This window comes from Rissa tridactyla, chromosome 11, assembly GCF_028500815.1.
Source record: "Rissa tridactyla isolate bRisTri1 chromosome 11, bRisTri1.patW.cur.20221130, whole genome shotgun sequence".
Classification (NCBI taxonomy): domain Eukaryota; kingdom Metazoa; phylum Chordata; class Aves; order Charadriiformes; family Laridae; genus Rissa; species Rissa tridactyla.
Window position 1 is genome coordinate 16,872,611 of NC_071476.1, and position 25,305 is coordinate 16,897,915.

The 25,305-nt window shown below is 51.9% G+C and overlaps 1 protein-coding gene across 3 annotated transcripts in view; it reads right to left on the reverse strand.

Annotated features, from left to right (window-relative positions):
- Positions 1 to 23,390, reverse strand: part of LOC128916026 (rho GTPase-activating protein 7-like) — a 61,873-nt gene extending 38,483 nt beyond the window's left edge. Inside the window, exons 1-2 of one of the 3 annotated variants that reach the window (XM_054217157.1) lie at positions 13,785 to 14,191; positions 821 to 2,830 (exon numbers count right to left, since the gene is read on the reverse strand). Coding sequence is in view for 2 of the 3 variants with exons in the window: in XM_054217151.1 (XP_054073126.1) it covers positions 23,109 to 23,223 (115 nt within the window). In the remaining variant the exon portion in view is untranslated. Of the gene's footprint in view, positions 1 to 820; positions 2,831 to 13,784; positions 14,192 to 23,108 lie in introns of those variants that run through there. The other 2 variants (XM_054217151.1, XM_054217155.1) reach the window with 2 other exon arrangements.
- Between the last annotated feature and the right edge of the window lie 1,915 nt (positions 23,391 to 25,305).

The window sequence follows — 25,305 nt, forward strand, 5'->3', positions numbered from 1 at the left end:
GATGAGCCTCTATGAAAGCTCGTCAATCAAAGAAGATAAATCTTTGTGTCGGTTCCAATTATTGAGATACTCCGGTTAACTCAGGGAATCATAGACATTAGACTGGCTTTAAATGCCCACGTGGTTGGGACCATACCATTGCTCTTGGGAGGCAATTTCACTGTCTGACAGATCAAGAGGCTTTTCTCAGCTAGTTAATTCCAATTAAGTTTTTCCTCTCAATTTCATCCTACTATCCATTATCCTCAGTCAGCTACCCTTAGCAATTCCTCTCCTGCCATGCTCCTCCGGCTAAGACGCCTGGAAATGGTGACATTATTACAAGTACCTGGTGATGACACCCACGAGACCTCCTAGCGCTACAGCCTCAGAGCAAAGACGGTTTCTGCCTTAAAGAGCTTCTTCCAGCTGCTCAGGCCTTTACATAAAGCCATACGCTTCGATTTAGGAGTACCAGTAACCTCCCCTCCTCATGCTTTGCCTCTTTTGTCCTCTGATAAGCTTTGTTTCTTCTGGCTACCCTTACTTCAACTACACAAGCGGGAAGATGAGTTGAGCTGGTGTAACACCAGAAAAGAGCTGCTGCAGAATGGTCTCCTGATACTTTGCTAGAATGCTACAAGCAAGCACCGGTGAAAAGGAAGACACTGCAAGTATAGATCACATAATACAAAAAAAATATTTTTTTTCTGGCATACTGCTGTGTCATGAACCTTACATAAAGGAAAAATTACAGGGGATTCCATTAAATAGTTCCTTTTCTTGCCTCCCTGCAAATTAATGAGAATTACAAAGTGGCTGGGAATCACTGGTGTCTTACCTCTGATCTCGGAATGTGCTGGTCACACAGCTCCCCGGCTTCCCTTCACGACACTGGCGTCTCTCTCATGCGCTCAGGAAGACAAATGGAATTAAACCATCTGTAAACATATTCCTCCAGCTCAGGAAGGTCAAGGGTTTTGCAAGTTTATTTCAAGAAACAAGAGGAATTCAGCCCTTTCACCAGCGCAGCGGTGAGCATCAAAGGGTGGCACACTCCTCTGAGGAAGCAGATCCCCTTACCAGAGGGCGGGTGGAGGAAGCCCCAGAGAAACTGGGCTGGAGGACTATGGAGGGCACCAACACCCCTTCGGCTGGGGCAGTGACCAGCGGGGGACCCAAGGGTCCCAGCTTCCCGGATGGAGGGCTGTGCTCTTGGTCTACTCAGGACAACATGGGATTGTGTCAACCAACCTGGCATGTCGGAGTAACTAGTTTTCACCCTGGCTCTCAGGAGCGGAGAGCAGGAGCCACTGCTGTCTTGACAGTCTTCAGACCATGGCTGGTGGTTCCTGGGACAGGCATTGCATGCTCCCCGAGGGCCCTTGTTAAACCTCAAAGCTCAGCTAAGCAGCCGCAGAGTCTAAAAGGGTCAATACAGTAAGCACCAACTGTAGGAAATGTAAAGAAAGATGTCTCTGTGTGAGAACCAGCATCAGGGCATGCCACACCTCATGAAGATCGCCGTAGATTCATGTGAGGACAGCCTCCCCCTAATTCACTGCAAACTTGAGCAGTCACTCTTCATAACACGGATTTTTCTAGGCACGAGGTGGAGCCAGCATACATGAATGAGTGGGCTGTACTGCAGCGCCCAGTCGCTTCATGGTTTTCTATGTAGAGTAGAGCTTTTATTATTTTGTTTACTTCTTTTTTTGCATCAAAACAGCGTGAAGATATGATTTTTTAAAAGCAGAGTCAGGCTTGCCCAAACTCTAGAAAATGGTCAAAAGCGAGTGTGTTGGATCAGAAAAATCTCTGAAAACTGATGTTTCCTCTGACTGCACCTAGGAGAAAGCCTGGTGGGCTGCCACAACAGCAGCCCCCCACGGCCAGCTTCATGCCGTGGTTTGCGCAGCGCATGCTGGCCCTGGAGAAGGCAGCCCGGCCTCCCCAGCCTGGCCAGGCTTTGACCCAGCACGAGGACCTCAGAGCAGCTCCCGGCTGCCCAGAGGCTCTTTCCTGCTGCCAGTCTTCTGAACCAGCCAGTCCTCTTTCAAGTGCCTTTTTAGCATCTTCACTTAACCATCCGTAGAATTTGAAATTGGCTCCTGTGTGATCATACCTCGTCTGCAGCATGTGTCCCACCACATCTTAAACATTCACCAGTCTTCCTTGAATCGTGAGGGCATGGGCTTGGAGAAAGGAGTTAACATAAGGAGGAGATAAATATTCTACTCATTATCTGCAAAAACAACATCTACTTTAGCCATTTAAAATACATAATCAGTTCAGCGGCAGAATAAGCTGATTATGAAACCTGTAGTTATTTTCTCTGGCAGGACAGAGAGAAGTATTACTAAGAAAAAGAAAACTGGAAGAATTCCAAAATTGCCAAATAGCTGCTCTTGGCTAGAACCTCCATGGTGGGTACAGCAGAATGTACGAAGCCAAATTTGGCCCATGTTGCACCAGCTAAAGTCCAGAGGAACTGCTCGGAGGTCGCCTGAAGTCAAATGCGCAGAACTGGGCAGAAGTCCCGCATAGATTTACACCCGTGATTAATTTTATACTACATGCTGTCCTGCTGAGATCCCAGGGATAAAGTGTGTGCATGGTCAAGTCAAGGTTTGAGCTCCAACCTGGATTTACACCAGTGTAAAGGAAAGCACTACCAGCCCCAGTATTTATGTTATTCCGGCCAAGTAAAAAATGTAGTGGCAGCTGTGAACAGTCCGAAAATCAAAACCCTGATGGGAGGACCTTCAGGCAGAGGTTTGGGTTGTTGTTGCAGCTGACTCTCTGCATCCCCTTTATCTTTTTTTTTTTTCTCCTTTCAGAGATGTTTGACCTTAAATGCAAAAGGATAACATGGGTCAGGAGGAGTGTTTATTATGTATGAGCTATTTTTCTTTCATGTTAGCAAAATCCTTTCGTAGAAGTTGGCAGAAGTCCTTGTTACAGCTAAATTTCAGACCCATGGGTGATCTGGAATTTAACATTATTTATGTCTCAGTATAAAAAAAGCAATGAAAAGGAAGCGAATTCAAAGAAAATAATCAGAACACAGCTGAGGTCTGGTAGCTTTCCTTTTTTAACAATTCAAGTCTATCACTGCCCTTGTCCTCACTGATGTATAACTATTTCACTGGTCTGAGGGTTTGCTATGGGGACGCTGGAGTATTTGTAGAAATGACACATTAAACTTATTTCTATGTTGTTTCACAGGCAAGGGGCACGAAGCACTTCGCAGATTTAAAGAACTAACTCGCACAGCAGAGCTCCTATTTACAGATGTGCCGACACCACCCGCTCACAACACTAAACGCATCGACAGCAGTGCAGAGATTTTGCGGTTTAAATCCTTTGCAGTACAGGTACGGAGAGGAACGCTGAGTGGGGATGAAATCCTGCTGCCACCACTGAGGTCCCGCTCCAACCTCTTGTCCCGCAGCCCCTGGCTTTGCACTGGGTTGGGGTGCCAATCAGCCAGGCTCCACCATCCTCACTCACTCCACGTCGTACGTGGTTTCTCAGCAATTCACCTCCCGGCTCCAGGGAGCTATTTGTACCATAAGAGTAACTGCTGGGCATGAACAACAGATAAAGTCCAGCCCTCTGCTGCCAACGCTGTCCAGACTTACATGGTTGCGGAGCCCATCTTCCTGAAGGGTGGAGTTGCGAAGAACATTTTTAGGAAAGGGCTATTTGTGTTTGCTTATTCCCAGAATGGTCCCAGGGTCAAACCCATACTGGCTGCTTTTCCAAGCCTCGTTTACTTGCACACAAAAAACTAAAGTACAAGTACTTAAAATATTCAGGAATCAGGTTTGCTTCTTGTCCATGTCATTTCACAGCGATCTTCCAACAAAGCTAAAGAAAGCCACAGTTGCTCCTTATACAAACATGCACAAGAGAACACACTCTCAAAAACCGTCTATCATCCCAGGCAGGGGCCAATCCTAGCGATGGGACAAGCTCTGCCCACACTCTCCCTTAGCCACTCACTCGTCCAGAAGCCCTCTCTTCAAACAGACACCACCCCTGGTTGAATAGCTCACCTCCCCGACGCGGAGAACGCATAGGTGACTAAAATAAGAAAGCAAGCAACGCCAGACAGTCCTTCCAAAAATGGCTCGGCAGGAGCTGGAGGAAGCTGTTATTACTCAGCTTGGGGTTGAGATGAGCCTTGAAAAATACATTTAAATGCACTATACTTTTCACTTGGAGGCGTCCTCCCCCTCCAGCATTAGCAGCCATTAAGTATGTGCATGCTTAATGCTTTGCAAGCTCCGCAGCAATCAGGTTGGATCAGCAGAGGGAACTTGCTGTAGTAATTCAGGTGTCTGAGAATGTCAGACCCTGGAGGTACAGCTAGGGTGACATTTTCAGAAGCGTCTAAATTTCTTAGGCTCTTCAAGCTGCATTGAAACTCGCTTGAGGTGAATTTGAGTGGAACTTAGGCTCCCAAATCTCTTTTGTGCTTTAGAAGAGGCGAGCTTCTGTCTTTAAATTTCACAATAAATAACAAGCAGACTCTGCTTGGAAAGTCGGATATAGAGCAGGAGTTTGGATAGCATGATCATAAGCATAAATGAGCACAATTCCTTTGAATATTAAAAGTATGTTTAATGTGGTGCACAAGGTCACACAGCAAATCAATGGGCAAAACTGAATCATAGCCCTAAGGGCACATTACTTGCAATCAGATGCAGGAGTAATTGCACAGACTTAAAAGCAGCATTACATCAACTTAACATACGGCTAGAGAGGGGCTTGGGGGGGGCTCACTGATTTGCTGAAGGGGAGAAAGAGCCAAGAGCAGGGCTGACATTAGATATGAACAGCTAATTTCAACACACAGGTAACCTGGCACTAGAAAGCCTCCTTCTAACTTATTATCCATAAAACTTCCGGTTTTAGTGTCATAGTTTTCAGATTCCACTGCTGGAAATACTAGGAGTCCCCCACCTGAAGGACACATCTTACTGACTATTGGCACTTACTGGCTATTGTTGGGGGAGAACCCAAGATGAAAGGCACCCAGTGACTTGGCTCCCGGTGACATCCAAGCTGGCAGGAGGGCGGTAACGCCTGCTGAGCAGGTATGTCCCTGTGGTGGCAGTGAGAACATGCCCCTTGGCTGCTGGCCCAGCCGCGTGCTTACCAGCCCTACCTGACAACCACTCGCCTCTCATTTCAGCTGTCAAAACTCTATTTATGCTAGTGCTGCATTTCCTGTTTCCTAATCTGGATGGTTCCCTCAGTCGTTTCTCCACTAGAATGCTCACGCATTTTTTTGAAAACATCTAAACAGGAAGAGACCTGACCTCTCCTCCCTGGACATCGTGTGCTCTCTTCTCCTGGCAACAGACACTCACTCCTGTGCCAGCTGCCGCGGCGACTCAGGGACAAGCCGAGGGGTGGATCCCATACCTTGGGATGGCACGTGGGCCCTACTTGTGCGCGCTAAGGATATGCTGGGCTCATCTTGAAATGTTGAGCAGTCTGGGGATGTCACTCAAAGCCCTTCCTATTGATGCCCAGCACGCCCCGCTCCTTCCAGCTCACTGCCGTGCCTGACTGTGCAGACAGATCCCAGCAGGTCATGGAGGAACCACCCCACAGCTCTGAAAGCAAACGAAAAATGCCCATTGACTCAGCTGGTCTGATGTTGAGCCAGATACTTAATTCAGGTAGATATCAGGCAGCTCCTCTCCTGCGCACTTCCACTGGGCACAGAATGGTTTTGGGGGTGGTTTCCACCTGGAGACCTGCTGGCTCTGGGGCATCGTCACTGCCTCCTCATCTGGAAAGATACGTCCCCTGAAGCAGAGCCGTCACATTCCCCACCAGCCAGAAAAGGCCCCAGGGGGGGATTTCACTTTCCCTGCGATGGACAAGCTCTGCACCCCAAGAGCCTGACCTGTGCCGTTGAGACGATGGGTGCCGCAGGCACTGAAGCCCTGTTTGCTGTGCACGCGCTGAGCCCAGCCCCAGCCAGGCTGCAGGACCCACGGGGACATGTGGGGCACCGGGGGGGGACCAGGGGCACTGCCCACTGCCGGGCTCCAGCACCTTTCCCAGGAAGGGCAGTGCTGCCCTCGACAGACACCGTGTGCCAGGGGATTTAGATGGGGCAAACTCCCTAACAGGCTGCATTAACGTGTTACGGAGTCGGGCAGCTCTGAAGGTGCAGCCTAGAGGCAAACTGAAGAGGCGGCTTCCTTACAGCTAGAGAGTGCAGGCTCTCCTGGCAGCAGCAGATCACAGCTCCAGGGGCACTGCGCCCAGCCACAGGGAAACCAGCGCGAGTTCGTATGAATCCAGCCGACACGGGAGTGGGATAAATGCGAAAAAGTCAGGTTCTGACTTCAAGAGGGGGAGAAGCAAATACACTTCCCTTCCAGGAGTATTCACATAGGAAAGGCGTATTCACTTGGGAAAGGAGCAAAGCAACGCTAAAGCCTCTGCCAGACCTTCTGGCTGGGCGGATGACTGCTCCGGGCGAGCCGCTGGCACAGCGAGGAACCCGCCTCGCAGCCCCCGTGCCAGCTCTTCCCCTCCCAGGAGTTGCCCCGGAGCCGTGCTAACACGCTGCTCTTCCACATACCTGGGCGAGCTTTAATTGCCAGGCTCAGGATTCAGCTCTTTCACTGCTGCAAATCAAATGCTGATACCTCTGAGGGCGACAGAACAGCACAAGAGTGAAAAAAATACCCGAAAACCAAGTGAAAGGGAACTCAGGGCCCTGCATGTCTCTGTGCCCACACATTCCTCCTGCGGAGCTCTTGGGCCAGCTGCCTCCCGGCCCGCGCCTTATCTGCACTTCTCCTTGAGAAGCCCTAATGTGTCTGGAAATCAAGTTTAATACATACGCTGGTATCCATTAAACATAGTTGTGTGAGGGCCTTGCAGCAGTTTTTTCAGGCTGCAGAATTATTCTGAGATCAGTGATAACTACAGAAAATTAGATTTATGTTAATTTTAAGTGTAAAAGGGGGGTTTTCCCCCAAAGGGTTGTTGTCCTAAGTCCCAGCACCATCCTACAGAGGGAAACCTGTTAGACAACGCCACCTGCATCTCCACGCGGGAGAAGGCTTCCTTCCTCGTGCTCTGGCAGTGACTGATGCTGGGGCAGGAGGTCTCACCCGGCGTTGGCTGCCCGGAGCAGGATCAGGCTGCGGCTGTCGCCCCGGGGGCTGATGCGCCTTCCCCAGCTCCCACCTCTGCCCTGCACCCGGGGGAGCACGTGGAGCCGGCGCTGCGTGCTCCCACCCGCCGCAGGGATGCTGTCGTCACCACACCGGGGTATTTCCTCCTGGGAACTGCCACAGAAGAAGCACTACCACCACCTCCTCTGCAAGGACCTCGCTCAGCCTTAAGACACTCAGGTGGGACAGCCTGGAGCGGCTTTTGATGGCTTTCCTGGTGTTTACACGCATCTCGCCTTTTCTCCTCTCTGTATGTATCCCGAGCATCCATCCTTCCTCCCCACCAGAACAGGGAGCTGAAACTGGAGTCAGAGGCCCCCAGCACCAGAGGGTGGCCCCTACCCAATAAACCCTTCTCTGGAAGGGCAACCTGCTGTGCTCAAAGCACCTTCTGCTCCGCTAGTTATTGCAGGTGACCGGAATGATGTGGTGGCTCAAGTCTCACTCTCTAAGGAGAAAGCAGCACGCTGTGACCAAAGAAGATCTGTACGTATTCTGGACTGGTGCCATGGGGAGAGGGGGGTGGGGAGAAAGGCAATCCCAGACAAAGCAAAGCAAAATGAGAACGTGTTATTGGTCAGAGAGATTCATGTGGTGAAAATTAATGGCAGCCAGCGGTTTGCAGCTATACCCCATCCATCTTGTCTGTTGCAGAGAGAACACGCACCTCGGTGTGTGTGCAGCGCCATGTCTGACATTCAGGTCACAAGCTGTAGTTTAAATTTCCCCAAGTTCTTCTTTGTTTAATGTCTTATCAGTTTGGAAGCAGTTCAAGGAAAATCCCTGCGATTTCTCCTTCCAGCTGCTTTAAACCACTCTCTACCTTCTGTACTTAGTAGCCTAATCAGCTAAAGCATTGAACATATAGATAAAATATTGAACATATAGAGCCCTCCGCTACGCTGGTCCGATGAGACGCATTGGGCCCACGGCCTCAGTGGTGACAGCAAGAGAGAGTCTGCTACGGATTGAAGGTCACTGAGGTTCAAAATGAGTTTTCTTTGTAGAAAACTTTTGAAAACCACAGGCTTTTTAGGAATGTTTTTATTAAATTATGGACCCTTTTGAAAAACCCTTATGCCCTTACGCCCAAACCTTTACACATCTTCCCATGCTGACGTAGCAGGGAGAGCCAGCAAGGGAACCGTCGGGTTTTCTGGAGATGGGGAGGAGAAAAGGATTAGATACATACATACACACACTTGAAAAAAGGTGTGATTTATAAAGATATTGCTCTGCCTTTTCCCTCTTCAGCAGTGGTGTCTGACAGGGAACTGCTCCCCGCGGCCAGCCTGGGAGTGGGCTCTCAGTCTTTCAAGGTGACTTGTCGGGCACCTCCTGTGGCAGGAAAGTGTGTGAGCTGGGGGGGCTGTGCAGCTGCTGCTTGGAAATAGAGGTCTACTGCTCATAGGCACACACTGCCGTAGGTCGCTCCCCACAGGCTCTGGGGCACCTAGGCTAGTAAGCGCTCCGCTGTGTGTGAAGGTCCCCAGATCTGTCCTGATGGGAGGAGACCGAGGGCACAGGCACGCTGCGATCCAGGGGGGTGGGAAGCGGCTCCCTTCCCCATGCTCCCGGTGCACGAGTCCTGCCTCCCCTCGCAGCGTGCCCGTGTCTGCCCAAAGTCCCCATACGCAAGGGGGGAGCAGTATCCTGCCCAGGGACCTGCTCTCCAGGTTGAAGGCCAGCGTTCAGGGTGCGAGATCCCCACTCGGGCTGGGCAGACCCTGGTCTCGAGATCAGCGATGCTGCTGAACACGAGGAAAGAACCCCACCGTCCACCCCAGGTAACACCTGGATGTGTCATTTGCTCCGTTTGAGATTGTCAAAAACATGCTCATTTTTGATGGTAGATGAATGCAGCAGAGTGATGCCATCATCACTTCGACAGCTACACTTCACTGAGGAACCACCATCGAATGGTGGTACCTTCCACCGGCAGGTTTTAAATGCCGTCCTTCGTTTATTTATTGAGCAAACGCACCATGCTCTAAGCTACTCCTAGCCTTTTAACAATATACCCTTTTTTTATAAAACTGTAACGAGTTTAGAAGATGACTTGCCTATCTCATGACCAGCCTGCCCAAACCCGACCACGTACATATCCTACCGCTGCTCAGCGCAATGTTCAATGAAAAAGCACACAGAATGAAAAAGCGCCGGAACATTCCCGGCGCTGCCGAGCTGATTAAAGATTCAGCTCAGATGAGAGAGGAAGCGCAGGGTCCAGCGCGGTTTCCCGTGTGCCTATAAATAGCTGTTGGACATGGTTTATGCAGAGGTCGGCACCAGACAGCTGCGCCCGCCCCGGCCCCTCGCGCTGGTGGGAACGGGACCCCTGGCAAAACCCGGCCCCCTCAGAGGAAGAGCTTTTGAAACGCATATGGCGCGCTCCTGCTAAATTAACTGAAGCTAATGAGAGTTTGACATTTGCGGCAGTGGGAGAAGGGACACGGGACACCTGCTGGGGGGCAAGGCGTCCCCCTGGGGGTCTCCCCGGGGGTCACCCCTGGGGGCTGGCAGCTGGTGAACCTCTTTATTCACCTGCTGGTCTCGCTGACTTTGCTCAATGACAGGTGAAATGGAATGTTTCCAAAATGCTCTCAAAGAACAGAACGGACATAAGGATGCTGTTTATTTGCTTCAGAGGGACTTTAGGGAACAGCTTCTCCCCGGCTCTGGGTGGGCTGGGGGGGTCCCCGGGCTGGTGGCACGCCCGGTCCCCAGCCACAAACCCAGGCATGCTGTGACATCTAGTGGCAGGTTACCCCCAGAGCCTAGAGAAAGCGATCCTGGACAGGCTTTCCCACAGTCCCTGGACAAGCAGCCACAGGTGTGTCTGCATTTATTACGCACTCTTCACACCCATCTTTATGCGTAATTATATATTTGTGTGTAATGTCAAGCGTAATGGCTATTTCTGCTTAGGCCAAGGTGTGTTGGAGAAAGGGACGGTATGTCCCCCTCGGCAGACAGCTCTCATCTTCCTTGCACGAGGTGGGAAAGTCCCATCCTAGTCTCATCCTAGTCCCATCCTCCTCCCGTCCTAGGTAGCCATCAAGTGACCCGGCACCACCTCCAGAGCCACGGCAGCAGCTGCACCCCACCACAGGAGCAAACTGAGGTTGGGCAGGAGTTCAGCCATTCGCTATTTGACACGGCTTCCCATCCGTGTCCCCCGGCAGCAACCAGTGCTGGTGTTTGACCAGCTCAGGCGGCCGTGCCAACATCTCCCAGAAGCCGAAGGCACTAACAGCCTGCGCACAGCCGGAGAGGTGGAGCAGCAGCCCAGCACATTCACCACCTCCTTCCCCTCCTTTGGCAAGGGTTTATTTAATATTTCACCCTTTTTCTTCAGACTCTGTTCGATTTCATGCACCATCATCAGTGACATATTCAATATTAGCTTGAATAATGATACAGAAATTAAATCAATAGGCTTTGCCTAACAAATAGAAAGGCCCCATCATGCAAGGCTGTGCAGCACGAGTCAGGGACACCATCTGATTGCTGTGCTGCTTTGTGAAAGGAAGGAGGAACAATTACCAAATACAAGGAGTGAAACTGAGAAAAAAGGTCAAATTTCAAGAGGATCCTCCTTCTTGTGTGAGAGTCGGGAGCTGGGAAGGAAAGCGGGAAGCTGCTGAGCAGCCCACGAGCACCAGCCTCTTCGCACAGCCACCCTCTGCCACCCGCCACAAACCTCTATCCCCCCCAAAACACCACACTCCGGACCCATTTCTGGAAGACAACGGAAGCAGCAGCAAGGTCTGCAGTACCACAGCCCCGGAAAGCTGAAACCGGGGTGGCCAGCACAATCCTGCTTCAGCTGCTCATGGTCGCTGAACCCCGCCGAGACCCACAAGTGGTCCCCAGGCTCCAGCAGCTGAAAGTACGAGCCAGAAGTTACTACAGTAAAAACCTACCGAGCTGTCAGCAGGGCCTTTCCTTTGTCTTTTGCCTTTCACAAAGCTTTGTTTTAATGCATAAAACAGCTACTTATTTGATGTTATCTATTCACCAGGGAAGCCAAGTTCCCTTCCCACACAAGCGTGCCTTCCAGCAGCTTCAGGTCCTGCCTTTTCCCAGGAGCGCCAGGGGAAGGGGAAGAGGCGGAGGAGGGACGTTGCTGCAGGCAGGGTGCGCGCTCAGCCCCTCCTTGCACGGGTCTTGCCAGACCACGAGGTTTTTGGCAGGTGTCAGACAGTGCTACCCCTGGAAGTGTTCCTAAACGGTGGACTTCAGAAGATGGAATGGTAGATTTATACCAAAAAGAACAGCAATCCACATGAAAACGCTTCCAGAACCACCTCCCTGTCTCTTAATAGCTCTCTGACACAGGACGAGCACTGGGGACGGGGGTACCCGTGCTCACGACCGGCAGCGCTGCCCCCAGCAGCCCCACGATTCCTGGGGGGGCCTTTGCAGCACCCCAGCAGGTTTCCCCACCGCTGCACACCCCAAACGAGTACTGCCAGGATCTGGGCTGCCCTACTGACGCCTCAGGCTTGGGCTTCATGATGGACACCTCTATTGGCAGCTCTCACCAGTGAACGCAACACGCAGGACAGCAGACAGACAGTGGCCTCTCCCTGCCCAGCACCCCTGGGGGGCAGCAGCCATGGGGCAAGGTGGGTCCTTCCCCATGGCCAGTGGCTCGGCCCCTCCTGCCCTCCCACCAGCATCCCTCTGAGTCGCTTCCCATCGCATTTGCTGTATCGGCACTCAAGTGCATCATGTTTTTATGGTGACCCATTGTCCTCTTACGACTTTAAGCTTTGGTCAACAATTTGTTCATTTCCAAAAGAAAAGTCATTTTCTACCTTGAAAAAGACACCTTTTCCACCGCCTAGAAGACCCGCGTGTACCAATGGATGGATGGTCAGCCCTGGCCTCAAATGCAGCAAACTCATTGTGTTTCTTCTCAGCTCTCGTGCTCGGCACATCGCCAGGGTGACGCAAAGCAATGAGAAATAAATTGACTCAAAACTTGGCCAGAGAGCATCAGCAAACAGAGGGCTGAAAACTCAGCTTGATTTATTTTCTAGAGAGGCAAAGGACAAGAAATGCAGTGTCATTCCCAGTTGTGGCCCTGGCAAATGGTCCCCAAAGCCCACGCGAGAGCAGAGCTGCCAGCGAGGCTGGGCAGCCAGGGCCCCGGCAGCCGTCTGTCAGGGGAGCATCACTGGGAAGGGACGACACGACACTAATTCATTTTCTGAAAACATTCACTGCAACACTTCCACCTCCTGCCCGGAGAATACAAAATGTTTTACATGGAGCAATAAAATAAAAGCCACCATCTGACATGTAGACACTTAATACCCTCCTAGAGATCTGTCAGAGTTACTGTAGGATTTTTGCAGCACTACAAAGCAAGCCTTTGGCAAAGGCGGGAGCTGAAGCTGGCCCAGCTGGTGGCCAGAGCAATGATTGCCCCAGCACAGGGGCACCAGCTCCCACAGGCTGGGGGTGCTGCCGAGGGGCTCCAGCCCTGCCCAAGGTACCTGGCTGCAGCAGGGGCGAGGCGGGAGAGCAACCAAGGGGCCCAGCCAGCTGAGACAGCAAACGCGCTCAACCCGTACCCAAAAACCTCCTCCCGCTCTGGGTAAGACAGGGAGGACCCGGGAGCATGGCTGCGTGCTGAAGCCTGGAGCAGCCCCCCGACGGCTGCGGGCTCAGGGCACCCACCCCAAGGTCCCCTTCTTGGATTCTTTCCTCCCGGTAAACAGATCGCTTTTGCTGCTGCTTTTCAGGAAGAGGCATCAGTGCTCAGGGTGACGTCCCCTCCGGCGGTGATGTTTTCCCAAGGGCCGACATGCTTTCCCCACCGTGACGCACTGCAGCCGCTTTCCCGGCTCCCACGCTGCCCACCCCCTCGCTCCGGGAAAGCTCCCCCTGCCCTGCCGGTGCGCACACAGGCAGGGACGAGACCCCAGTGGCGAGCACCAAGGCACCCGGTGATCCCCCGCGGATCCCCCCTCCCGCTGCGCCGGGCTGACACCCGCTGCGAGACACAGCATTTTTTTTATCTAACGAAGTAAAACCTCCGTTTCTGGGCCAGCCCGTGGAATTTCACGGCCCGTGAGATGTCTAACGAAACAAACCCCGCTCCTGTGCATATGTTCACGGCCACGTGCATCCCCCCCCCCGCCCCACACACCCCCCCCCGCTGCCGCGGGAGGCTCGCTCGGTGCGTGCGGTGGAGCGGCCGCACCGGCGCAGGTTGCTGCTACCCTCTAGAGGAGAAACCTCTGCCCAGCCGAAACCCGCCGGCTCAGAGAGCAGGCTTTGCTCTGCCATTGAATGCCCTGCCTGAGGCTTTCAGATGCTTAAGCATTAGATTTCATGATTTCTAATAACTGCAACTTTTCCTTTTTTTTTTTTTTCTAAATCCAAAACAAAACCTGCCGTTGTAAAACTTGCTGTTTTCTGTCGAAACGAACCCAAACAGAAGCAGCACATCCCAGGAGGGAACAGCCAAACCCACACCTTTGACATTCCGTCCTCCAAAACAGCCCACGCCCTGTTTTCTGGTAATAACGTTAAAGACATAGAATAATCAAGGAAAGAAAATAAACCTCCTCCTACCTTCCATGGGGAGAGTGAACTCCAACGTAGCACTGTCCTGTGCAGAAGTTATTCCTGTGTCCCTGCAAGCGAGCAAGTCCTGCCCAGGGCAACTGAACTCCAACCCCGTCTGCTCAGCTTTAAGCAGGACCGCTGAGATCCCACCCAGGACGGGGTGGAGAATCCTCCCTGGGAAAGAGCAGCTCGGTCACAGCTCCCTCCAGCCGCTCTTCGCATCTTGGCGGGGCTCTGACATGCCGTTTCCTCTCTCTTTCCCTCGTTATTCAGCAGCAGCCCCTTCGGCTGCCGTCTCACATCAGAGTTTGCAACGGGGATTGAGTTTGACAGTGCCAAAGGTGTGGGTGGCACGGGCCCCGGCAAGAAATACTGTCAGGACATAAATGCAGGATACATATAGTTTAAATCAGCTGCAGGACGGAGACAAATGAAATGCGCGGAGGTACGCGAAGCACTAGAGTTACGACAGTGAGAAATCCTCGATAAACTGGAGCGTGGCCCAGCTGAGTGAGCTCAGTGCGGAGCACGCTGCCCAGTGCTATAATGCGGACACCGCCCCTCACACTCCGCTCTCAATTTGCCAGAGGCAATGGGAAAAGCATGCTAAATCTGGTGCTTTTACACAGAAACGCTTACACAGCAAAGGTTATTTTCTTTAAAACAATCTCTGTATCGAATTCATTCTGGCTGGGAAGAGGCCGCTGATCAGGGTTTGAATTTATTTGGCAGTGGGGAAGGTGGCCAGGCCCAGGTGCTCCCGGCGAGGTGGGCTGCACGCACCTCCCCACCAACCCACCTGAGCGCTGGGCTGTTTGGGGTTCCCTGGAGTTTTGAGGCAGGTAGAGACTAGAGGATGCCAGTAGCATATTTGGGCATTAACGTGTTTATTGCCCACCATTCAGTTTTGGACCTATTCCCTCTCTGTTTGAGACTGAACTGCCCGGCACCAGGTGGTTCCCCCAGACCCAGGGAGAGCTCCCATCGCCACTGAGGAAATTTAATTTTACAAGTACAGTGGAGAGATGGAGAAACCAGGCAGCGCACACAGCAGAGATCACTGCCGTTATTGCTGGGAGACCAGAGCTGATCCCTGGTCTCCGTGTTCAGCTGCTCACAGCACACAACAGATGCCTGTCGGGGCACCAGCGCTCGTTACTGATTAACTCTGTGCCACACAGTATCATACCAGGTTAACGACGTTATGCACTAATGAAGGAAAATCCAAAAATGTTTCAGGTCCTTGTGGCTGCCAGACATATACAGCAAACTGAAATAACTCTGATGAAGTTTCTAGTTGGAACACGCTTCCGGATCATTTGTGGAGGGAGACATCCAGCCTCGGGTCCTGGTTACCCTGACCGGGATGTGGTCAGGATAGCCAACAAGGTACGCTGTTGTGACAAGGACAGAAAATAGAAATGCAAGAGGATGTCTGAAAGAACAGTCTTTTCTGACTCTACAAGCCGGAGGAGACGGAGACACAAGCCTCGCTCAGGGCACCCTTCAGAGAAGTGTCACCCCTGGTTGACTGGGGGCGGCACCGCCTGGAGAAGGCAGTGTTCTGCAGGATGCTGGTACCCGCACCGCTGAACCCAGTGCATGCAGTGATACAGAAAAGAGAATAATTACCCTTCAGAAGAGGAGCAGAGCCAAAGCTAAGCTTTGTGAGCAGTCCCACCACCCCAGTCTGCTCCCCACTGCTGCACTGGGCTCTGGGGCTTTCCAGGTCCCATCTCCCGTACTCGCGCACAATTACCACTAACCCATGGAGTCCTGGCACCACTGACTTGCCTGACACCAGCACCGTGTCTTCTAGCCAGCCCCAGTTTCTACAGAGCCGGAGGGGCCCGTCCCATGGCTCCGTGCCCACATGGGATGCCTGCGCCTGCTCCCCGGCGGCGGCCTGACCCCGGCTTCCTTCCCAGCCTCTCTGAACTCCCGGGGCCTCGGAGGAACAGCACCGCGGTATTTTTAGCCTGTTTACAAAGACAGAGCGGTACATTTCTGTGTGGCTTGCAGTGAGCGAGCACGAGTCGCGTAGTCGGTGGGTCAGCTGGCAGCCATCTGGGCAGCAGCGCAGCGGTGGTTTGCCTGGGTAGATGCTGGCATGAGAGGAGGAAAGAGAACCTGAAAGAGCACCAGGAGAACGTGACCATTTTGCTTTTCCTTTCTTTAATAAAATTTTCTTTGAGGCTCTGGGAGTTTCAGCCTCCCTCTGTCAGCGGCCCGGCTCTGCAGGAGCAGCAGCTGCTCCCCTCTGTCACTGCTGGAGACCACGAGTCAGAAGGAACAGCAGGAATCCAGTAGCTGGATCTCCTACATGGTCTCCAGTAAGAGCATTATCCACTTTACCAATTTCTTTTTTGAATTGCGATGCTTGGGCTAAGAACAGCAGCACAGGAGCAATGGCAACAGCTGTTGTCAGAAAAGTAATCAACCTTCTGCAGCTCCTTAAAGTCACCTGGAGTTTGTGCACACACGCCACGTTAGTGTTTTGGCCATCCTGTCATACACGGAGCAATGTATCATCTTCCCCTTTGCAGACCTTTTCAGGGTCACTGATGCCCGTATCCTCACATCTTAAATACTTTTTAATTGGAGTAGTATTGTCATATATGTTGTTTGCATACAGGTGTGCTTCTGTAAGCTCAGAGTCCCCACGCCTCTGCATCTGGTCAGTGCTGGGGAGAGGACACCAGGCAGGTGCCACCTGGTCCGGTTCAGTATGAATGCACTATAGCTCTGCTGTGCCACCAGTGAATGCCATTTGTCCTTCTCCCAGCACTTAGAAGTGGTGAGGTTTTGTTCTAGTTAGCATGTTTTGGTGCAGACAACATTCTAGTTCCTTCTCCAAATGCCACTTCAGTCCGCTACCACCTGCCCACGTTACAAGGGATGGGGCTGCGCATGGCAGAGCACTGGCTGACGTTCATCACGCTGCCCTGCTGCCCCTGAACCTCTCCTTAAAGCAAATGAAGGGCATCTCCAGGCTTCCAGCTAGGTACACACCAAACCCTGCTTCGTTCTGCAGCCAGGAGGACACTCAGCCCAGGCAGCCATCACTTGCTCTTCACAGAGTCCAGGCCAAGCCGAGAAGCAGCCGTATTTGAGCTCTTGCATACGGTGCAGAGTAGTAAATACTACCCATGGCTCTGTCCCTTATATTTAGGAAAAAACATGTCTGTGCTGCTTTCTCACAGTCCAGTGTAACTCGCATGCAACTGTCTGTTCTGGAAGGTCGCCCGGGTCAGAAACGAGTCAACACAAGATGTTTCATCTCCAAGCAGGGCTCAGCAGAGCTGTGTGCTCAGACACAAGCCCAGCAGAGGCCGGGTTATGGGCGGCTGATACGTACAGGCGGGGAATGGATGTCTTGGAAGGAGGCTTGAGCCAACACAAGTCTCTGGTGGTGACTGCAAGACTAAAAAGGTGGGGAAATCTCAACGCATAAGGAGCCAAATCACTACAGTCCCTAAAAAATATGTTCAAAGGTCTGGACCCCCATGCTCTTGCAGGGAGAGCTGGGCAGGTCAGCAGTACTGGGTGCTGTGCCCAGATGAGCAGGAGCAGCGCGGGCTCAGCCCGGGGGGAGCATCTCTCCACACTTGCTCATCCAGCCACGGCAGAGCCCTGCCCTGCTCAGCGAGAGCCCCGGGAGCGGTTCAGCAACACGATTGCTGCTGGAGAGGAGGCAGTGACCTGGCTGAGTGGGGGACAGCCTTGTCCCGCTCCTGGGTATGGCTGGCCGCCTCCTGCAGCACCCTGAGCCCCTCCAGCCCAGGCCGTGTCTCACCTCCCCGCTGCTCCCACCAGGCTCCGCGTCAGGGCTCTGCAACGTGCCCGGCTGCCAGCAGAGCTGCCGGCACAGTGAAAATCACTGCTCCTGCCCTCTCTCTTTTGTACAGGCAAGGCAGGAGAAGAGAGCACCAGGTCGTAATGGAAATATAAAGCCTGCGGTGACCTGCCCTGCAGACAAAGCAACCTCTGGCGATGCCTGTGGTGGAGCTCCCTCCTCCCAGGGTCTGCCAGACCCTGTGTGAGGATCTTGTGCATTCGGCTGCAGACACGCTGTGCGGTGGCAGCATTGGCAGGGGGACGACCATCTCCGCCTGGCCGTGGTGGGCTGCATTAGCCCGGGGACGGGGCTGGGCCAGGCACTGCTGGGGGAAAGGGAGTCAGCATGGCACCAACCGGCGGGAGCCCTCCCCTCAACCCCGCGTCACGGCAGTGGGCAGGGGCGCAGCACGGGCTACAGCACCCTTCATTTTTTTAGGTTTGCATACGGCTTTGGGCAGTCTCCCTGGGTCCTTGTGGCAACACTGCAAAATATTTGTCAAGGCAAACAGTGTCCTGGAAAAAGCCCCCGACAGACCATGGGAGCAGAGCCAGGGGGTGCAGCTGGCCCCCTGCCCCATCCCAGGCAGGGGATGGGCGTCTCAGTCTCCCTGTGCTCCTGCGAGCCCAGGGGAGCTGCCAGGGAGACCCCCGGCACGGAGCACAGCCAGCCGTCCACGGAGAAGGAGAGGAGACAGCACCAAACACGCTGCTAAATCTCTGCTTCCCAGCCCTTCGTACTACACAGCACCTGGACTGGCACAAAGGGATTTGTTCCAAAAGGCTCTGGCTTGTCTCCCCTCACCGAAAGCTCTCGGTATGGCTTTTTTTATGTCCCAAAATAGGGGGATGCAGCCGCTGGGAAGGGCTCACTCAGCTGCCCTTCTGGGGACCCGGCCAAGAGCAGGTCTGATACCATTCTTGGGGCTTTATTGTCTTCTCCTCTGCGTTGACCCAGAAATACAAATGCACTGAAGAGTTCCCTAATTCCTTCACTGGAAAGCCTTATGACAACATTCTTTTTAGAAGAGAACAGAAGTAATAATATTAGGTGGAAGAAAATGTATCTTTTGCTCTACTGAGTACAGCTGCTTTCTTGGTATTAGCTTTGGTTTCAACATCATTAAGTAGAAGAACTAATAACAACTCAGGCATGATTGAACTCAGTCACAATAACTTATAACTCCCCTGTTGTTGTACAGAAAACAATACAATTAGAGTATGAAGAATTACTTTGACAAAGCAAGGAGTTCGTCACGCCTAATTTTCTCCCGTACTTCTCTAAAGGAAGTCTATCAAACACACTATATGCGAAATAATTTTTCTCCTCTGACAAATAACAGATCATGTCCGATATCTGTAGAAACTTGAAAAACTGCAGCTCTAACCCGTATCACCAACAACGGCACGTGTACCAGCACAGCCCTGGGGACAAAGGCCCGCGCGTCTGGTGCAGGCGCTACGGCAGCAGGGGACAGCTTCGGCCAAATGAAGTGCCAGAACAGCTGTCGTGAAAGGCTCCATAGAATTAAAGTACCTTAAAGAGCAGAGGTCCACATTGATAAAAGCTCTTTAGCTTGTATTTGGAATAAGAGACGGCCTCTATGGGTTTTTAAGATAGCTACAGCTTGGGTTTTTGAGAATTACCTAAATTGTGTCACCCTGGGAGCGGATAGGCTGAGTTCAGCCAGGGGCATGGAATAGGAAACTGTTGAAAGACTTTCTATTTTTTGAAGCCTTGTTGTCTAAAGCAAAACCTATTTTGATATACTGTTTCTCTCAATGCGTGTGTATGTATATATTTTCCAATTAACATCAGGATTACTATTTTACAACCTCTTTCTCAGAAACCCAGAATTGCAATAAACTGTGGTCCTGAAGGCTGATCTTTGTGATATGCTCCGGGACCAGAAGTGGGAGTTCGTGCCTTTACACCAGCTGAGGACAGAGGGATGATGCAAACCTTCCTGAGAAATGGCAAATGCCTGAACTCTGAGCTCCTCAAAAGGCTTCCCAATCGTGCTCAGCCTTATTCACACCATCTGGAAAAGTTGTAATTTAAGTAAGGGCTATTGTTTTACAGAAGAAAGAGACCATCCATCCAGCAGAATTTGTGTTACTTTCACTCCCCAGCAAATGCTCGATATTCTACTGACCAGCACATCCCGTGTGTGTACCTGATAAACCCCTCACCGCTCCCAACGGGCTGTAGTGCTGGTCTGGCGGGATGGGCTCCAGGACTGCAAGCACCGACTACGGTTTGGTGCTGCCTTTCAGTCCACCTCAAACGCCTTCGTGCTCCAACGCCAGAGTCGTGACCAGCCCACGCAAATTAAAGCTAGGATTTTCAAAGCGGTTTGAGGACCTTGGAGACCCCCAAATTATAGATCTTACACACAAATACAATTCCCAATGTCCTGTTCCTCCACTGGAAGTCCCAAAATAATCCGACAGCCTTTGCTCCATCCTTGGGGAGGAGCATATCACGCCTCACCAGCGGCATCAATAAACCTCCAAACTGAAACTTATCTTCAGCCCAAAGAATAACTAGCTTCTTGTTTTGAAAGAGGAATAGGGATGTTTTTTCAATAACAGTTAAGCCCCTTGGCACCTCTGAAAGGTCTTCTTATAAAGAGTGAAGTGCCTTGAGGCTCGGGGCGGGGGAAAATAAATCTCAGTTTGGCTGTTGCAGCTTCGACTTATTTTGAATGCAGTCTTGGGTCTGGAGAGGGGGACGGCAAGAGAGAGAACGGCGGATTGCCAGATGGAAATACTGCCACCAAAATCTGTCTCTGCAAAGATGAATGCAAGCCACAGGTGGAAAGGCCTATGCCCAACCCACCAAGTTTCTTAAAACAATTAATCCAGAAAGCCATTTTCAGTAACTAGAACATCTATTACTCTTGCCCTGTCTGCGATGCTGCCAGCTCCCTGCTGGGGCCAGGGCCAGGGCGCCAAAAAGGAGGTGCTTTGCTTAGCGAGCCCAGCGTTCTCCTCTGTGCCTGGCGGCGCAGGGTCCCAGGGCAGCCCCGGACCCCGCCACCCCCGGCTGTCATGGGGCCCCGCACGTGGGACGGCTGCCCCAGGCTCTGCTCCGTGAACGCGTGCTAGCACACGGCCTGAGAGCTCGGCGTGAGGACTTGTGGACAGGGAGCTGGACAGACACAGGTATTATTTTTGACATCCTAGAAAGGCTTCCTGAAAAACCATGCAGGTTCAAGTTCACATGTTTCTGTAAGCACCACGAATGAAGAGAAGCACAGAACTGACCCTTAGCCTGGTTGGCTCACGTTGATTCTCTGAGCAACAGCCACTCCAAAATCCTACATCCTTGCACCAACCACGCCAGCCCCAGATTTGCTGACAACATCAGGTAGAAGAAAAGAAACCTTTAGGAAATGGGCTCTGTGACAGTCATTCTTAAGAGCTTTCCAGTTATGCTTTGGCTTGTAGATACCAGTTACATTTCAAGACACACCAGGGAGATATCAGAGATGCTGATGTTAAAAAGCGAAATGGAAAAGTTGGAGGGTCAGCACCCTGAAGGCAGCGTCAGCCCTCTTGGACCAATCTATGGTTATTTTAATTTTTTATTTTTCAACTTCTTAAAGACAAGTCAATGTTAAGGTCAATAAGAACAATCTGCCATTGTTATTTTTTTATTTATTTTTAAAGACAAGACAACATGAAGGTAAAAATTTGGATTTAGCCAAGGGAGCAAACTTTAAGGGTTTCTGCCATGCATTTGCATCTGTCAGGGACAAGAAGTTCTTGGATCCAGCTAAAGAAAACATTATATATATTTTTTACCCAACAATTGCACAGCGCTGTTTCCATACGCTTTCACTATGCAGTATAGCAGAAACCTTCCTGCAAAGCACAGGCACCAGACAAGCCGCTCGGGGGGTGTAACCACGCGTGTTCCCAGGTGACGCTTGGCACCAAACCCACCCTGTTCCTCCTCGGGCTTGCCCGTTTCCCGGCAGCGCGGACCAAGCAGGGCACGGCCACCCCAGGCAGCGCGGGTCCCGCTGGCCGTGCACCAGTCCACGCTGCCTTTTGGGGCACCTGGCCTGCCCTGGCAGAAAAGAAATGGTGCAAAATCCAGGGATCTTGGAGTGACAGATCCACTAATATTTGTTATGGAGTACCAGCAGAAGGAGCCTGGTCAGGCCTTTGCTTCACATCAGCCCTCAGGATCGCCTGCTGCTTTACAACCCCCCTCCTGCAGGTGTCCATCCTTCACCCCGGTATCGCTCTGAGGGGCGCAGATTTACAGATTGAAAGGATCGAATTGGAGATTTTACATTTCACTTATTTTAGTCAAGCTACTCCCCACTACCTACTCTCTTACGTTTTGCCCGAGTTGTTCGTTGCAGTCCTTGTGAAGATCAGCAACACCCAAGAGCATAACGGCGACAAATGGCAGCGGGAAGAAAGAACGAACTGGAGCACAAGTTCCCTATTTGGCCTTGCATCAAATTGGCTCCTACCGCAGTCAGTCCAGGCAAAAACAGTGATGGATTTTTTTTTTTTACCCCCTGTCCACTAAAATCTTTGGAGTTCAACTGAAAAATAACCTCAGTGCTGGGCCACCCGCAATAGCTGTTAACAGGAGGTGAAAGTACTTTGTGCACTCTGAGGGGGTCTGGAAAGATTTGCTCCATCACACCTGGGTTTATCCAGAACTTCTGTATATCAGCTTCACTCTGAAAATCTGCCTGATCTGAACTCAAAGCTCTGGAAGAAACTCCTTGTGTTCACCTACCTAGTGTTCCGCACTGCTCCTAAAAACATATATATTTTTACCACAAAGTACCAGGCTTAAAGTTCCCAAAGGTCCTGCCAGCAACACTTGCTGTTCCAGAGGAGGTTTTGTTTAGCGTGCATTTCATAAGCACCGATGCCATCCTGCCGCGCAATGCTGGCATTTCCCTCCCCAGGCAGCAGGCCAGCAGCCTGTTTGCGCACTAGCAGCTAGTTTCTCAGAAAGTGACTTTTGCTATATTGTCCCAAGTTCTTTATATATCATCACACAAAAGCTGGTATCTAAGGGAATATTCCTTCATTTACTCCCTCAGGCTTATTTCTGGGCCTGTCCTCGCAACTCCTTGCAGTCTTACAGGTTTAAAAATTACCCGTGTGCCTTGAGAAGAGGCTGCTGGGCACCGGGCAGCTGACGGACACCTTCATCTTTTAAAATGCCTACAAAACTCCGGCCAAAGAACAAGTATAAATATTGAAAGCTAGAAATAAAATTCTAGCTATATCTGAAGTTTCACAGCTCTCGATCCACTCGGTCCCACAAAGGAAAAAAACCATCACGGGCAAAGGCAGCGCCCTGGTACGACACACCGGGACGACACATGACACGGCAGCATTAAAAGGAGCGCGCTTGCCAAAAAAGTAGACATGGTCCCATTCCTTGATCAAGGCCACAGCCCTGATGCTCATTTCCCACCAGCTCGGGATTACATATGCCTTTGGACTGACCTGCGAGGCGTTTTTCCCTTGCGCTCTTCCAGAAGCCGTCCCAGCCCTTGCCGCTGGAGCCCCCCGGGTGGTCGCTCAGGCATCGCCTCAGGCGGGGCTTCCTGGGTGCCTCCATCCTCCCCCCGACGGATGCAGCCTCTCGGGGAGAAACTGCAGCACGTTGGGGCCAAAGCAAGTCCGTTCTCCCAGTGTTTTCCTCTTCGTCTGGGCTGGCAAAGCTCCTGCACAGGAGAAGCCGGCGGGCAGTTGGTGAACATCCCTCTGGCAAGAGCAGGGAGCGGAGCCCAGTGCCTGCGCAGAGCTCTGCCGCTCGGCTCCCTCCTGCTGTAAACACAGCCCTTCCTGCCGCCCAGGGAATCGATTGCCGCCCGCAATAAATAAAGAGCGAGGCAGCGCGTGTTTGGGAACACTCCACCTTCGCATTCCCAATGGCGCTGCTGTAACCGTCCGTGGAGCGGTGTCCCCCTCCTCTCTGGGCTTGGTAATCCACCCCGTCTCTGCAGCAGGTCACGTCCCTGCCTTTACCAGTGTGCAGTTGTTTATTTGGGATGGGTTTTGTGGTTTCTTCAGGGGTTTTTAGTATTTATTTTGAACAGAGCAGCCTGGTCTAGTAGGAGAGTGGGAAGCTTCTCCTGTGTTATAGGATTAACCTAACCACTCAGAAGAGGTCTCCAGGACTGAGATTTATCAGTTCCCTGAGGAACATCCTCAGAGAAGCCCTGCTCCAAAGGCACTTCTGCCCTGCGCTATCTGCTCTCCCACGCACTCGCTGCCCTGTACACAGGTGAGGAACGCTCCGGCCTTGCAGCCTTGTTTTACTTACGCAAACACAGCCTGGCACAGATGCAGCAAGACAGAGGGAAACCATCTTCCCAGGCACCACAGCTCCCTCCAAACACCTTTTCACAGGGTGTCCTTGGCTCTGTCTTTGCTGTAAGGGCAAACTCCAGAATCACAACTGACGCTGCCTGGGCAGGGGCTGGAAGCAGCGACTGGGACGTATAAAAATCCTCTGCCCCATACTCGTCCAGCTACCTGCTTGTAACACGGCGCCCACTTAAACACGGTCTTACAAGAGCCTGCTGGAAGAAGTAGAGGCACGTCCAATCGTTAAATTTAGGTTCCCTCCCCATCGGGGACATGAGAGTGAAATAGCTTTATAATGGATGGACAAAAAGCAAATACCTACCATGTAGCTCAGCAGTGATGAAGCTCCTTGGCAAAATCTGTCCTGAAAAAGTAAAGAAATTGATGGGGAAATAACTTGAATGGCTGCTGGTGTTACATATGGGCTTTAAACATCCACCATTGCTATTTCTGGCAGGAGGTGTGGGTCTGATATCTCACAGGACTAAGTTTTGACAGTATTTGTTGAAGCAAGCTCAGCACACAGCAATAGTTACCGGGCTGCTCCAGCACACACATCAGCGTCACACGCACTCGTCTACACCTCAGCTGATAAACCACCAGCCCCCACAGCTGGGTGCTCTCCTCACCGAGCACACAGCTGCATCCAGGGGAGGTCTGAGAGCACCCCGGGAGTCTATAGAGCTGATTCCTTATGTCGGGGACTGATACTGCAAGCCTGCATCCTGATTAAGACAACTTAATTAACGTCCCCCAGCAGAAGGGAATCTGAGGACTGGAGGCAGGGCTGATGACAGGCGCGGTGACTGCTCTGAGGCTGTAAACCGCAGCATTAAGTATCTTCTCCTCAGCGCCGCCACACACTTCAGACCCGCAGAGCAGGGTAGTTCTCAGCCACACGTGATGCATTCGATACAATAAACTTATAGGCAGAGCTGATTTTTTTTTTTTGGCCTGAATTTCTAAGACACTTGAAGTTAGTATCGCGACGAAGAGAAAGCAACTAAATACATGCTTCCATTTCAAAGAGAGTCATTCAGGGTTTTGGACAAATGCAATCCTGAGATATGCCCGTGGGTGTATCTGTGCCATGCAAGCGGCCGTTCCCCACGCCTCCCCGCCCAGGAAAGGCTGAGAGCAGCGGGCTCATCCTGCGCAGACACCTCCCTGGCCACGTTCTGGATGCATTACAGCGAACAACCCTTCCACGCAAATGAGACTTAACGGAATGAAGGCATTTAGGTTTTAAAACCAACATAAGCGGCCACCTGAAGAGGGATGGCAGAGATACACATCGCAACTTGCGCAAGAGGCTGGTTTGCGTGCCAGT